Raw genomic sequence first — 14,033 nt, 5'->3', positions numbered from 1 at the left:
TTGTGTGTGTTAAACCATCCTTGCATCTCTGGAATGAAACCAACTTGGTCATAATGTTGTCTTCTTAATAGTTGTTGAATGCAATTTTCTAGTATTTATTAAGAATTTTTGCATTTAAATTCAACTGGGATTTTGGTCTGTTTTTTCTTTCCTTGATGGTCCTTGTCTGGTTTGGGTATCAGGGTCATACTAGCTTCATGGAATGAATTTGGAAGTGTTCCACTCCTTTTTTGTTCCCTAGAATAATTTAAAGAGGATTGGCCTTAATTCTTCTTCAAAGGTCTAATAGAATTCAACTGAGAATCCATGTGGTCCTGGGCTTTTCTTTGTGGGAAGGCTTTTTATTACTATTTCTATCTTATTGCTTATTATTTGTCTGTTTAGGTTTTCTGAGTCCTCTTGGTCCAAATTTAACAAGTCATATATGCCTAAAAATGTATCCATTTCTTCTTGATTTTCCAATATATTGGAGTATAAGCTAGTCCCTAATGATCCTCTGGATTTCTGTGATGTCTGCCTTTAATTTTGTTAATTTGATTCTTCTCTCTTTCTTTTAGTTAGTTTGGCTAGGGGCTTATCAAGCTTTTTTCTCTTTCCTAAGAACCAGCTCTTTGTTTCATTGTTTCCTTTGTGAGTTTTAAAATTCTTTATTTCATTTATTTTTGGCTTTGATCTTAATTATTTCCTTCCCTCCATGGTGTTGGAATTAGTTTTTTCTTATATTCAAGGACCTTGATGCAGCCTAGGTTTTTTTTATTTGGGATCTTTCTGAATTTCTTATATAGACACTCATAGTTATAAACTTTGCTCTTAGAATCCTATTTCTCATAGGTTCTGGAAATTGCATCACTCTTCAATGAGAATGTTTTAAAATTGTGATGTTGGTTACACATACCTATATACTAAATACTAATATTGCTAAAGACCAGTGAATTGTATACTATACATGGGTGAATCATATGATATATGAAAAGTTGTTAAAAGAATAAAGAAAGATGAATGGAGAATGAGCATTTTATAAGTGGGTTCCCATTAGACTGAAGATATAACCTTCTTAATGGCTAAAGAGAATGGCCATGGCAGAGTGTGGCCACCAACACTAATGTCAGTCACTCATTTGTATATTTGATAAAATTTCATTGTTTATATTCTCTGTGCCCTTTGATGCACACTGAGAACACAGGACTCACAAGACACAAATCTATTTTTGAAGAACTTATAATTTAGCCAAATTCAGGTACCTAAGGCAAACAGAATTTGTCCCACTGGACTATAAACACCTAAGGGTGGAGCTTTTTCCATCTCATTCACAGTGATATCCCCAGGGCCTCTAAAAATTCCTGGCATCTAGTAGGTGTTTAATAAGTATTTGTTGAATGAATAAAAGTATTGAGATCGCCATAGCATCTGTCAGCAACCTTAAACAAAATTTGGGCAGCAAAGATACAGAACTGGTACTGCATTTTTGAGGCCTCATAAGAAAATTCCAGCAGAAGCCAAACACCCACCAGAAGAAGGTGAAGGAGAGCACTGGTTCATTGGAATGGGTCTGAGAGATAGGATGCTTACCAGTTTGTAAGTGCAAACATTGGTGTCCACAAACTATTGGCCTACATGATCTTTCAAGTTTCACCCTGAGTCTCCTCATTTCTGAGATTCTGATCCTAAAGATGGAAGTAATGTCACTACTAAATGCTCTTCCCTGCTAAGAATAAATGTGTCCCATGGTTACTGTTAACACTGAGATCCCTAATGTGGGCCTTCTAGGGAAATTTGTGATTGCAAAGTACTGCATGCATTACCAGCCAGCCCTGTTGTTACCAATCAAATTGAACAGGATGTAGTGTTTGTATCTTCACAGTCTTGTGGATGGAATTTCCCTTTTTTTCCAACTCAGTTGGAGGATGAGATTTTATTTTCTGATCTTTCTTTAGGATCCTAATTTATGATCTTTGCTCTTGGCACCATCATCAACCTAAGGAGGAGGAGGAGGGGAAGGAGGAAGATGCTCTTTGCTCAGCTCTAATGAGGCTGGCGCATGTGTGTAAGAAAGCAGGCTTCTACTCTCGCTGCCCACTAGAGTCATCTGGGAGTTTAAAAAAAATACATCTGGGGCCCACTGCCCTAGAATCCAGTTTAACTGTACTGTACTAGGAAATCTGTAAGGTGAAGAAAATAAGCCAAGTGAATTAGACCTGGGTTCAAACTGTAAAGCTATTGATAATTACCTGTGGAATTGGAGGGTGAGGACTTCCCTCCAGTGTCAGGTATACCCAGGGAGGGAGAGTGCCCTTCAGTCTTTGCTCCCTATTCCTTGCTCCTCACTCAACCCTTCTAGATGCTTCATTTGCCTTTACCTGCCAATCTCTAATCAGCTATATTTGGGGATTGGATCCAGTTCCAATAGGAAACACAGGGAAGCTCCTGGCCTTAGGCAAAGGATTGTCAGCATCGCTCTAGTACACAGTCTGGCTTCTCTTACCTGATGCCAGTCGTCTGGCCTGGGTGCCCTCTGAAAGTCTTCTCAGAGCTTACCCTCAGGACTTGGCTGAAGACTCAGACTTCTGACTCATGGTTGTCATTGGCCTGGCTCTGCCTTCTCTCTTGATCGTTTGCCACCTCCTGGCCTCAGATTTCCCTCCCCTTTTCTGTCATTACTGGTTCTCTGCCCACATCCTGGTACATCTTTACTGGCTTCCATCCACTGCCCTCGGGAGCCCTCTGTCAGCACATGTCTTGCCCCAGATTATTTGCTGTGCCTTTTCTGTGTTTGTTCCGAGTCTCATAGCTCAGCTTACCCACAAGCTTACACATACCTACAGGGATGCTTGCTCACTGCCAGGTCTACAGCTGCCAAGGAGTTAATTCGTCTGAAATCCAGCCAGAACTGACACATGCTTCTTCTTTGAGGTCTCCTGGAGTAGAATGAAAGGCACAAAATGGTCCATGAAACCTAATGCAGGATGAGATGATGTACATGAAAGGTCTTAAACTTAAAGCAGGACACATATACAAAGTATATGATATTAAGCATCAGTAATGTTGCAAATGCTATTCTAGGATATGAGTAGTAGCTGGCCAGGAGCCCCAGATGAAGGACAGAGATTGACCATGGACCTACAGATGAAATGTTTGCAAATCAGGAAATTCAAGATGTGTGAGAGGTCAGGACAAGGTGGGCAAGTGGGAAGGAAACTGTACAAAGAACAGAGGTCAGAGTTCATGATACAGCCAGGAGTCTGGAAGGGAGGAAGAGCTAATGGATTTGCTTCAGCAAGGCCTGTCATTTCTCCCCTACAAATATATCTAGAATCTGGCCACTTGTCACTGCCTCTATGACTACTGCCCTAGTCCAAAATACTATCGGCAGTATCTCCTATCTTGTCTCCCTGCTTCCACATTTGCTTCTTTACTGTCCATTCTCAACACAACACCGTGTCACTCTGCTAACAATGCTCTAATATTTTCCCACCCTTTGCAGGATAATAACTCAAATAATTTGCCATGGCTTCCTACGGTCTACATATTTTGGTGATCTCTCTTACCCTCTAAAACTTATTCATCTGCCCCAGTTACCCTGAGCTTCTGACTGTTTCTTGATCCACCAAAGACATTCCTACCTCGTGACCTGCTTCACCCTTTACCTGGAGCCTCTTCCTCCAGGTGGCCACATTGTTCCCTCTCTCACTTCATTCAGGGACAAGCCAGGTATCCCCTCAGAGAGGCCTTCCCTTGCTTCTCGTTCTTATGTTGCCCTCCCCGGCTCCATCACACTCTATCCTTTTCCTACCTGTATTTTATACAGCACTGAAATAAATATATATTAAATCATTAATTTATTGTCTGAGTTTCCTACTAACACAGAAGCTCCATGAGTATAGAAATTTTGTCTTGTCCCCTGCTTATACCATGACTTGCATTGTTGAATGAATGCATGAATAAATACATAACAGATTTAAGACTCAGGCAATAAAGCTAGATACTGATTAAAGGGGGAAAGAGTTACCTTAATCTTGAGCTTTCTTGTGGTTCTCTGTGGACAAATACCTGCTCTCCAGAGTGACTAGCCTCAGGTTTGCAGTTGGAGGGCAGGAGAAGTCCACTTGCTAAGCCTCTGTCCATGTCAGTGCTGAGGTATTAAGTCAAGGGCTCAATGGGGAAGTTTCAGAGATGGAGACATTTTTCTTGATTTCTCTCTCCAGAGTCCCTGTTTCTGTTGGGCATGATTTCTTAAATCTCTGGGAGAAATTTCTCTTCATTATCCCCCCTTTCCCTTTAAGAACATTCTCAGCTAGCCCAAAAGCATTCACATTTAGGGCAAGGTAAAACATTTTGTTGGGTAAGAGCATGGGTGCTAGGTGCTAACTGCACTTCTATATTTCCTTCCTCACTGTCTGATCTTAGACAAGGTAATGAAATTCCCAGAGCCTAACCACTTCATCTGTAAAGGGGATAAAGGATGAAAAGTGGTCCTGCATTGTAGACACAATATTTGGCACAATGTTCTATTTGGCCAGTGTCCAGCAGTTTATTGTTGTCAGCATCATGAGTGCTAGAAAAAGTTCTTATTTAGGGCGTCTTCTCAGAGTTCCAAGCTACTGAGTTTCTCAAACATTCATGTGCATACCTACCACCTGTGACAGTCTTGTTAAAATACAGATTTCATTCAGAAAGTAGGGGAGGGACCTGGGATTCTGCATTGCTGCCCAGCTCACAGGTGATGCTGCTGCTATAGACAGTTTGGGGTGGCCAGGCCCTGTACAGGGAAGGGCTGGGGGATAAAATACTGGCAAATGCATTTTCCTGATTTCAACCTTATAAAGGCAACCTAAAATTACCACATCCCAACCCAGAATAGCTGTGTTGCTCCCTATCACTTTCCCTGCTGGTGTCCCTGTGTTTAATTCTAACTGGACCCACCCTTCTCTACCATTTCAATCCTGCAGTGACGACACATAAAGACATCCATCCCTGCAAGGAGGCTTCACTCTGAGCTGAGAAAAGAGATAGGAGGGTGGTTTCTCTTTTCCTTAAACCTGCTCCTGGGCTTCTATGGCTCTTGAACATATGGTCAGGCGCTTGTTTTCATGGCTGCTTAATGGTTTGTGAAGCAATTGCTGGAGGAAACATCACTGCAGCCAGCCAGGCCAGAGGGACAGAAGGACTCATGGGCCAATGTTATCTTTGCTAAGCACTGGGCCTGTTCCTGCTTCTTTCCTCTCTCTGTCCAACATTGACAGATGGCTTCCACATGGTTTGACCTACTGTTCATCCTGACTTGACCAGATAATCATCCATCAGCTGCCCTGTTCCTCCTGCCCCCAGCACCAAGAGGACACTGTTGTTTGTGGGAGGCAGAAGTTGGAAGTTTCATTTCAAGCTTATCATATCTCGTGGCTGTTGTAATATAGTTTCAAGCATGGACAGTTCTTACTCCAGATGTTACCATCCCAGTGCCCATATGTTTTGAGGTGGAATCAGCAGGTTTACATGGTAATGTTAAACTAATTAATCATAAACTGATGCTTTAACAGCTTTAGGACCCAAAGTGGGCTTAGCACTAGCAAAGATGTAAGTAATACATACGGTATTATTCAACTGGAGAAAGGTTAGCCTGCGCTTTCTCTATCACTTTGGCACAATCCCTTTGTTCTTGCTGATATTGAATGTTACTCACAAATCCTCTGAACGTTGTATGGGAAAACCTCAAATGCTTCACCCCAAAGCTCTTTTTTGAGTATGACAAAATAAAAAATAAGCTGTAGGGCTTGAGAAAAAAGTAACAATAAGCAGAGGGGTGACCCAGAGTGGGGATTAAGAGGCCTCGGTTCTGTCCCATTCAACTTCTTTCTTTGTGGCTTTGAATACATCACTTGATTGATTTAACAAACAAGGTTTCTAAGTACCTGCTAGGTGGATTTTTAAAATATTTGGGTTAGAGGGTCCAGCTTTCTGCAAGTTGCATATGAAGGGGGGAGCTGAGCTCTACCTTGAAGACCTGGCCCTTGTGTTTACTTACTCACACATTCACACTTTGGAAGCTTTGTGTTCTGTGATGATAACTAAGAGGAAGCCAAGGAAGTTGCATTAAAGTCCAGGGAGGAATTTGAAGCAGAGTTGTTTTGGCTATGTGCTAAAAGAAAAGCTGCCTTTGCGGTAAGGGAAACCTAAAACACCACTACAGGGAGGAAGGTTGACTGGGAGCAAGGAGGTGACCCTGACCCCTGGCCCCTGGTAAGCCTAGGGGTGCTCCAGCACAAGGAGCACAATGTGCAATAGATGGTGTGCATCAGGATGCTCCCCCTTGAGGCTGGCACAGAACAGAGATGCTGCTGTTGATCAAAACTCAGAATTTCATTAAAATCCAAAGCACATTCTCTCAACTGTCATCAGAGAAGCAAAATTTTCATCTTTTGAGAAAAAGGTTTATTTTGAAGGTGACAAAAGATAAGTATAAGTCAAGTCTTATAAAAAAGAAGATACTGCTGACTAACATTTTGGGGCCACTTTAAAAAAAATAAAAACTTTACCCAAGTCAGGAGAGTTGGAGAAATGTAATTACAATGTTAATGGACTATAACCTGGTCAAAAATATTAAAGATACATTATAATTATTTTTAAAGTAAAAATACCCCAAAACTCCTAGCATTATTTATAATGTGGGGGAAAAAAACCCCAGAAATAACCTTTGTGCCTCCATAAGAAAAATGAGAGCCAGGGATGTAGTGCAGTGGTAGATTGTTTGCCTATGATGCATAAGGCCCTGGGTTGGATCCCTAGCACCACAAAAAAAAAAAAAAAAAAAAAAAAAAAAAAAAAAAAGGAAGAAGAATGAGTTGGATAAAGTAGGAGTTTAAACATAAATTCCTCTAGTCCTATCACACACACATCTGATGTTTTAGTTAACTTTGGTGGGGAGGGAGAGTCCTTTCTGTGTAGTTTTAAGGATACATTTTCCCCTGATTATGAAAAAACAAACAAACACAAACAAACACAAACACAAAACTTTTCTATATACAGGAGACGAGAAGTGAGGAAAGTTCCCACCACCATGCATAACTGGTACAACCTAAGTGCTCCATAACTAATAACATTTAGTTGTGTGTCCCTAGTGTGCATGTTTTTCTCAGCTGAGGCCTGACTGTTTATGTATTTTGTGCATAGTATTTTGATTTAACATTCTATTTTCATCTGCCCTGAATGGTTTTGCTGAGTACCTTGGCCCTCAGCCATTGGTTTGCCTGGCCTCCCTTGGCTTTAGGATTTGGAGAGTCACGTTCTCCAGGGCTTATCAAGAGAACCGCTCTCCTTGAGGCAAAGTGTCCCTGAATTGGTGATTGTGCCTCACCTCCTGTGGTGATCTAACAGATCACAACCTTCATTTTCATTTCATAGTAATGATTAAAAAGCTGTAGCCCGGCGTGGGAGGGGTTAGTTTTAGGGTTAGAGTTAGGGTTAGGGAGGGGGGCAAGAATGGAGGAAGGAAGGATTGTATAGAGGGAAAAGAGGGGTGGGGGGAAGGGAAAAAATAACAGAATGAATCAAACAACATTACCCTATGTAAATTTATGATTACACAAATGGTATGCCTTTACTCCATGTACAAACAGAGAAACAACATGTATCCCATTTGTTTACAATAAAAAAAAAAAAAAAAGAGAGGGAAAAAAAAAAAAAGCTGTAGCCCCATTAACTGGAATGAAATTGAGAACCCTGTGCTCAGGACTCATTCCTTGCAGAATGGAACAGCTCTTTGATGGCTTCCCTATGCCTTGAAACCACACTGCCCCAAGATGAAGGGCCCTACACTCAGTATGGGGAACAGGTTTCTGCAGTCTTTTTCAGTCTAGTCTAGTCCCAGGTAACCAGAAGGATCTGTGCCCTAGTATGAGGACAAGACGTTCCCATTTGTAGGTGCTCTGGATGTAGATAACACATGCTAAGGCAAGAAAGTGCCTCAAGAAATCTACCCCAAGGGGCAAAGACCCCTGTTTTTCCAACTTAAGGTAGAGAAGGGCATGATGTTGAAAGAGCATGACTCAAAACTCAAGCCATTAGTTAATCCAGAATTTTCTGAACCATCTGGGTCAAGGAAAACCTTGTGGATCATTCAGAGTTCCAGCCCCTTAACCCCTGGGGGACAGGCATCTGCCGGAAGAGGTGTGTGGTTAAGTAGGGCAGGAGCCTGACAGGCAGCTAGGACAGCCCTGACAACTGTTGGACTGGGACACTTGTGGCAGACCCTGTGGAAAGGGCCTTTTCCCAGGACTAGTAAGGGACATTGTGACCTGCTCTCTGTGAAGTACAATGGGACTTTGGACTATTTCCATAAAATCTGTTGGAATAGCTGTTGGATAGACTTTTCTTTTTGTAGTACTTTTTACTAATACTTTCAAAACTTGGAGTTTTAATGCCAGTCTGTTGGTACTGGATAAAGGAAAAGATATGACTTTCATTGCAGTTATGGTTATATGCCGGGTAGCTGACTCTGTGCTTATATTATCTCTCTGTGACTCACAGAGAGATTTTCTGATTCAGGGTGGGGACCTGTGACCACAGAAATGTAAAGTTTATCTCTGCTTTTAGAGTAAAAGCGAATGAGATTCAAATAACACACCCTTTTGGCAATGATCTCTTATAATCAACCCCTACCATGATCTTAAGGTTACCAGAATCATAGCTTGCATCAAACAGTTGTTTCTAAAAGAACCAGTATCTCTTTCAGATTATAGCAAGAAGAAACCTCACTTATAGAGAAAATTTGCCTTTGTGTGTGTGTATGTGTGTGTGTGTGTGTAGCCAGTTAGGGTAAGTCAGGAACCAGCTTCAAAGTGGGAGCCCTTTTGGGCAGGGTTGAAAGCTATCAAGATTGTGCCAAGTAGTTCTTTCAATTGATTGCAGCATGAGGCAAGGCCTTGGGAGAAGGGGCCCCCCATCCTGTCATCTCTAGTTAACAGCTTTGGCAACACAACAAGAAAATGGAGAATGTTTTAGGTAGCAAAAGTGGGAGCACGGTGACAATACCTGAGGTTTTTGAGTTAGTACAATTTTACTGGAATTTAGTTATTTTTCCTGCTTGTGACCAAAATGATGGATGACAGACTTTGAGGGAGGTGAGATGGGTGGATGATTTGGTAGACTGTGCTGCAGGCATGTTGCATTCTGCAGGGTAGACCATAGTTACAGATTGGGCCATGCCATACTTTGAGTAATAATAATAATAATAATAATAATAATAATAATAGCACTGCATATGCATTAGGAATCTAAATTTAATAAAGCAGTTTTAAAGCAAGGACTTAAGAAGATGCTCATCAAACCAGAATTATTAGTCATAACTTTTTTTTTTTTTTTCCTTTTTGGCCAGGGAAGGTGGTTAGTGTGAGTAGCTTAGCCCAGGGAAAGGGCCTGAAGAGGAGAGAGGGAGAGAAGGGCAGCTAGTCCTTGGTCACCTGGAGCCTGACAGGGTACCCACACTACAGGGCAGTGAGCAGAGCCAGGATGAGGTGCTGAGGCATGCAAGACTGGACTGTGTGTACCTCTGGGTGGACAGGACTACTGTCCTTGCCTCCTGGGTACTGCTTACTCTGAGATCACTTAGTTACGCTCCCTCCTCACTCCTTCCTCACCTCATTTTCAGGTGAGGAAACCAAGCTACATCTTAAGTGAATGTCAGACCTGGAACCAGAGCTCATGTCTCTTGACTCCTGGCCAGTGGCTTGATGCCCTTGACTGATGGGAAGCTCTGCTGATGGAAAGGCATTTGAGGCTGGCAGGGAAGAATGAGAGAACCAGGCAGATGGGAAAGGGTGGAGGGGCAGCTGGTAGAAGATGGAAAGGCCAAGAAAAGCCAAAATATCCATTCCTGCTGGCTATGTCCCAAGGACAAACAACTCCCAAATGTTCTTTAACAGAAGCATAAACAGTCACACAGAACCACTTGATGGACTGACCAAAGACCACAAAAAGTCACTTATGCCTAGCAACTAAGCACCCCTATTTATTCACATTCTTTATCCATTTGTTGACCTCGCTCTTTCCTTTTAAGCCATTGGAGACCTTCCCTGCCATTCTTCCCTTCTCATTTGGTTTGTGACTGTCCTCATTCTCGAAGACAACTGCAGTTCAGAATCTACCTGCCATTCTTCTCAAGTTCTAGAGTAAAAAAATGAAGAAGCCACCAGGGTGTTGTGATATTCTGAAAAGAAGCTATAGGGAGGAATAATGAGCAACTGCATGAGTCACATTCTATCCATCTCTCTATTGTGAGGAAGGCTGCCTCACTTCTTTTGTGAAACATAATTATTTGTTAGTTTTAATAAGACATTTCCCTGCCCACTAATAAGCAAACATGAAAGCATTTACTGCGCTTGTCTCCAAAATGAAGGGTAAGCTTGGTCTGTTTGTTTGTTTTTAGTGTTCATCTACTGACCACAGACTTGAGGGTTAAAGGGAACCTGGGAGAGCTGCCACCTCCCACCCCCTCCAGTGAATGCATAAGCAGAGGAAGCCCCTTTCTAGCATCCTAGCTAGGGGCTCAGATCCCTTCCCTCTGAGTTTTCACAGTGACTTACTTCTACCTCTTTGGAAGCTTTTGCTCATTTTGCTTTAAATTATAGTTATTTGAGGATCTGTCTAAGTCTCAGCTGTGAGCTCCTGAGGGCAAAGGGGTGGGTGGGCAGGAATCCTGTCTCAACCCTCTTTGATCTCCCATAGCCCCCAACACAGAGCCTGGCCCACTTCTCCATAAATATTTGAGTGAGTGACAAGCTGTTAACAGGCAGCCACAGTGGGACATCTCTAATAGCTAGGAAGTTCACCTCCCTCTGTTCCCTGGGTGGGAGGAGACCGTAAACAGGTGGTGAGGAGAACAGACCAGCGGCCCTAGGATGCTCCTGGGAACAGGGTGATGCCCTGCTCTTACTGCTTTTCTTATATCCCATCTGGCCAGAGCTGTATATAAGGTCTTTCTCCAGGACAGGAAAACCCAACACCACAGACAGGTCTGGACAGATATTGATAGGGTCCAGGATTTTAACCCAGTCAGGGAGGACAACTCTATCAGACACTGTCCGTGTCCCACCCATACCACTCAGCCAGTCCTGGAGGTCATTCACAGATGATAACCATGTTACACCTTCCAGTATTTCCCTGTCCTGGTCACTCTCTGAGCTTGGGAATGTGCTTGGCCTGTGTGTGGGTCACTGTGGAAATTTGGGGGGACTTACCCCAGGAGGGACCTTCAGTCAATGAGCAATGGGATCTAGTACATGAATACCGATTCTCCACCCCTCAGTGGGACACCTTGGAAGTATGTTTTATAGTGTTTTCTCAAAAAGTCTCCAGAGGGAGTGAACCCCATCTGTTCAGAGCACTAACCCAGCAAGCAGTACATCCTTTATTCACCCCACCCCCACACATAGTTCTTCTCTGTGTCTTCCCCTCTCCCTCACCGTGCTTCCTGGAAATATGCCTAAGTCAACTATCTGCCCCAAGTACTTTTCTTATCTCCAGGTCTGCCTTGGGAAGAACCCACACTAAGACAATGATAGAAGCAGGAAATTTGGGAAAGGGGGTTCAATGTTTTCCTCTAGAAGGTAAAACTATTAAAATCAGTACATGCTTTTTTCTCTCGTTCCCTTTTCTAAGTACAGTGTTGTTTTTTCCCTGTCAGTTCTATAAATAGAGTTTAATTTTCGGAAGAATTTGTGTTCTAACTCAGAAATAGGACTGATAATGACTCCCTAGTCTTTGAAGGGTAGTTATTTCACATAACGATGGTCAATAATATTCTAGCTCTGTTACAGAAATGTACTGTGTGTGGAAGGTCTCACACCAGGCTAAAAATAGAGACGGTGCATGGGGGTCATTAGACTTCAGGATGGATTTGTGTTTAAGTACCTCACTTAACCTCTTAAGCTTCCACAGGGACCTTTTAGATTAAGTGAGACCTCGTCAACCTGGCCCAGGTTTGGGACGGAGTGCTCGGAGGCTGGGAACAGCTAAGATGAATGGGGACCATGAGGGAAGTGGGAGAGGAAAATAAAGAACCTTCATTAAGCCTACCCAGTATTAATGAACTCTACCTGAGCTAGTAGGGCCTAGAGAAAATGCTGTTGCTGAAGAATATTTATTATCATTTGAGAAGATTTACAATAAGGAGTGAAGGTATGTGAATAACCTACCTCCCTGACCCTTCTTTAGACAGACATGGTGTGATTCAGAGATGCTCCCTGTGGATGCCACAATATTAACTTGATTCTTTTGATACTTCAGACAGTTTATAGAAAGTAGCAGTTAAAAATAACCAGGATCACTACCGTCTTAGGTTTGTGGGGGTTTTATTTTGTCTTGTTCCTTGCTGGAGGGTTTTTTGCTGCTCTGGTAGGAAACAACACACATGTTCATGAATTTTTAATTGGCAAGCAAAGATGAGAATGAATGTAAACAAAACACAAAACAAAAGGAGACAGAGGGTCAAGAGAGTGCCCGTAAGTGCTTTTTGGAGTAACCACAGATGCTGTCTGGGATCAGGTGGAGAAGTGTTCCCAATTCCAGCAGCGATAAGGGGGTCCAAGATCTTATTTTTAGCATGGAAAAATGTGACTCCACATGCTATGTTTATGTACACCCTGACTGGTGGCCAGTGACTCAGCTCTTTTGGCAGGGGCTGTGGGGTGTGGGGTGGACATGGAGGATGGGAGAGGTGTCTTTGGTCTGTTACAGAGAGATATAGAATTACCTTGTCTTGTGTGCTGTCTTTGGTGAGCACCTGCTGTCATGTTGTAGGTAGTGGTAATGTCCTGGGTGCATCTCTCTCCTGAGTAAGAGAGACATCTTTGCCTCCTTCAGCTTAAAACCTAGTCTGATCCATTGTTTCCAAAGAGTGCTCTCAGAAGGATTGTGCCGTCCCCCTAGAGTGACCTCTTAAGATGTGATGATCACATAAGCTATTCCATACAAAGTGCCTGAATTAATGTGCATTAATAGTTACCACAGAATCTGTGCCAGTTCCCCAGAAGGAGAGGTCTCAGTTACTGTCCCTGCCATTTGCCAGGATTTTATAGCATAGAGAATAACCTCCCTTGTGTCCACAACAGTTATACCAATATGGTACATCAACCTCTCTCAAACTTTTTTGTTTTAGGTAACCTCCTCCCTGCAAAACACTCCCACTCCTCATGTGCCTGATGGATGTCTTCTCAGCCTGCCCCACTAAGCATCCACTCTCCTTTGCTTTCCAGAATGCCTATGTCAATATCAACCGCATCATGTCTGTGGCTTCCCGCCTCTCTGAGGCTGGCCATTATGCCTCCCAGCAAATCAAGCAGATCTCCACACAGCTGGACCAGGAGTGGAAGAGCTTCGCCGCTGCCCTGGATGAACGCAGCACCATCCTGGCCATGTCTGCCGTGTTCCATCAGAAGGCTGAACAGGTGAGGCCTAGAGATCTGCAGTGGCTGACGGAGGTGGGAGGAGAGCTGGAGCCCAGGATGGCAGGGTAGGGGCACAAACACTTTCTCCACAGAAATCCCCTGCTATCTTTTTGAAATACTCAAGGCCCTGCTGAACAACTGCAACGGGAACTGGTGTTCTACCTTTTCAGAGCCTCTGTGTTCACAAAGAAACTTATTAGCTCTTGGTGGCCTTGCTTCTCATACAGATAAAAGGGGACCCAGAGCCTGTTCACATTCTGCTTGGTAGTTTATGGTTGGGGCATGTGTGTGCGCGTGTGTGTGCGCGCGCGTGCGCATGTGTTGACTGTCTATGTGGCACATTCTCTGAGCAGAGACCAAAGGGATGAATGTCCAGTGATCATTGAGTACTGAGAGCAGGGGAAACTAATTTTACATGAAACATTTGTTATGTATAATAATAATACAATGCATAGAAATAATAGTTACTGTTGCCATTTACTTACTAAGTGGCTGAGTGTTGGCCAGTGACCTTATTAACCCATTTTACAGAGAGGAGCACTAGAGCTCAGATTAAGTGACCTACCTAAGAACCTGTGATATGTTGAGCCTGGTTCA

The 14,033-nt window shown here is 43.0% G+C and overlaps 1 protein-coding gene across 9 annotated transcripts in view; it reads left to right on the top strand.

Annotated features, from left to right (window-relative positions):
- Positions 1-14,033, top strand: part of Kalrn (kalirin RhoGEF kinase) — a 636,539-nt gene that overhangs the window by 252,193 nt on the left and 370,313 nt on the right. For all 9 annotated transcript variants that reach the window (XM_047563083.1, XM_047563086.1, XM_047563085.1 and 6 more), the window contains exon 7: positions 13,245-13,436. In XM_047563083.1, coding sequence (XP_047419039.1) covers positions 13,245-13,436 — 192 coding nt within the window. The remainder of the gene's footprint in view (positions 1-13,244; positions 13,437-14,033) is intronic.

This window comes from Sciurus carolinensis, chromosome 9 (genome assembly GCF_902686445.1).
Source record: "Sciurus carolinensis chromosome 9, mSciCar1.2, whole genome shotgun sequence".
NCBI classification, from domain to species: Eukaryota; Metazoa; Chordata; class Mammalia; order Rodentia; family Sciuridae; genus Sciurus; species Sciurus carolinensis.
The sequence above is the reverse complement of the archived record's forward strand: the minus strand, read 5'-3'. Positions and strand labels throughout refer to the sequence as shown.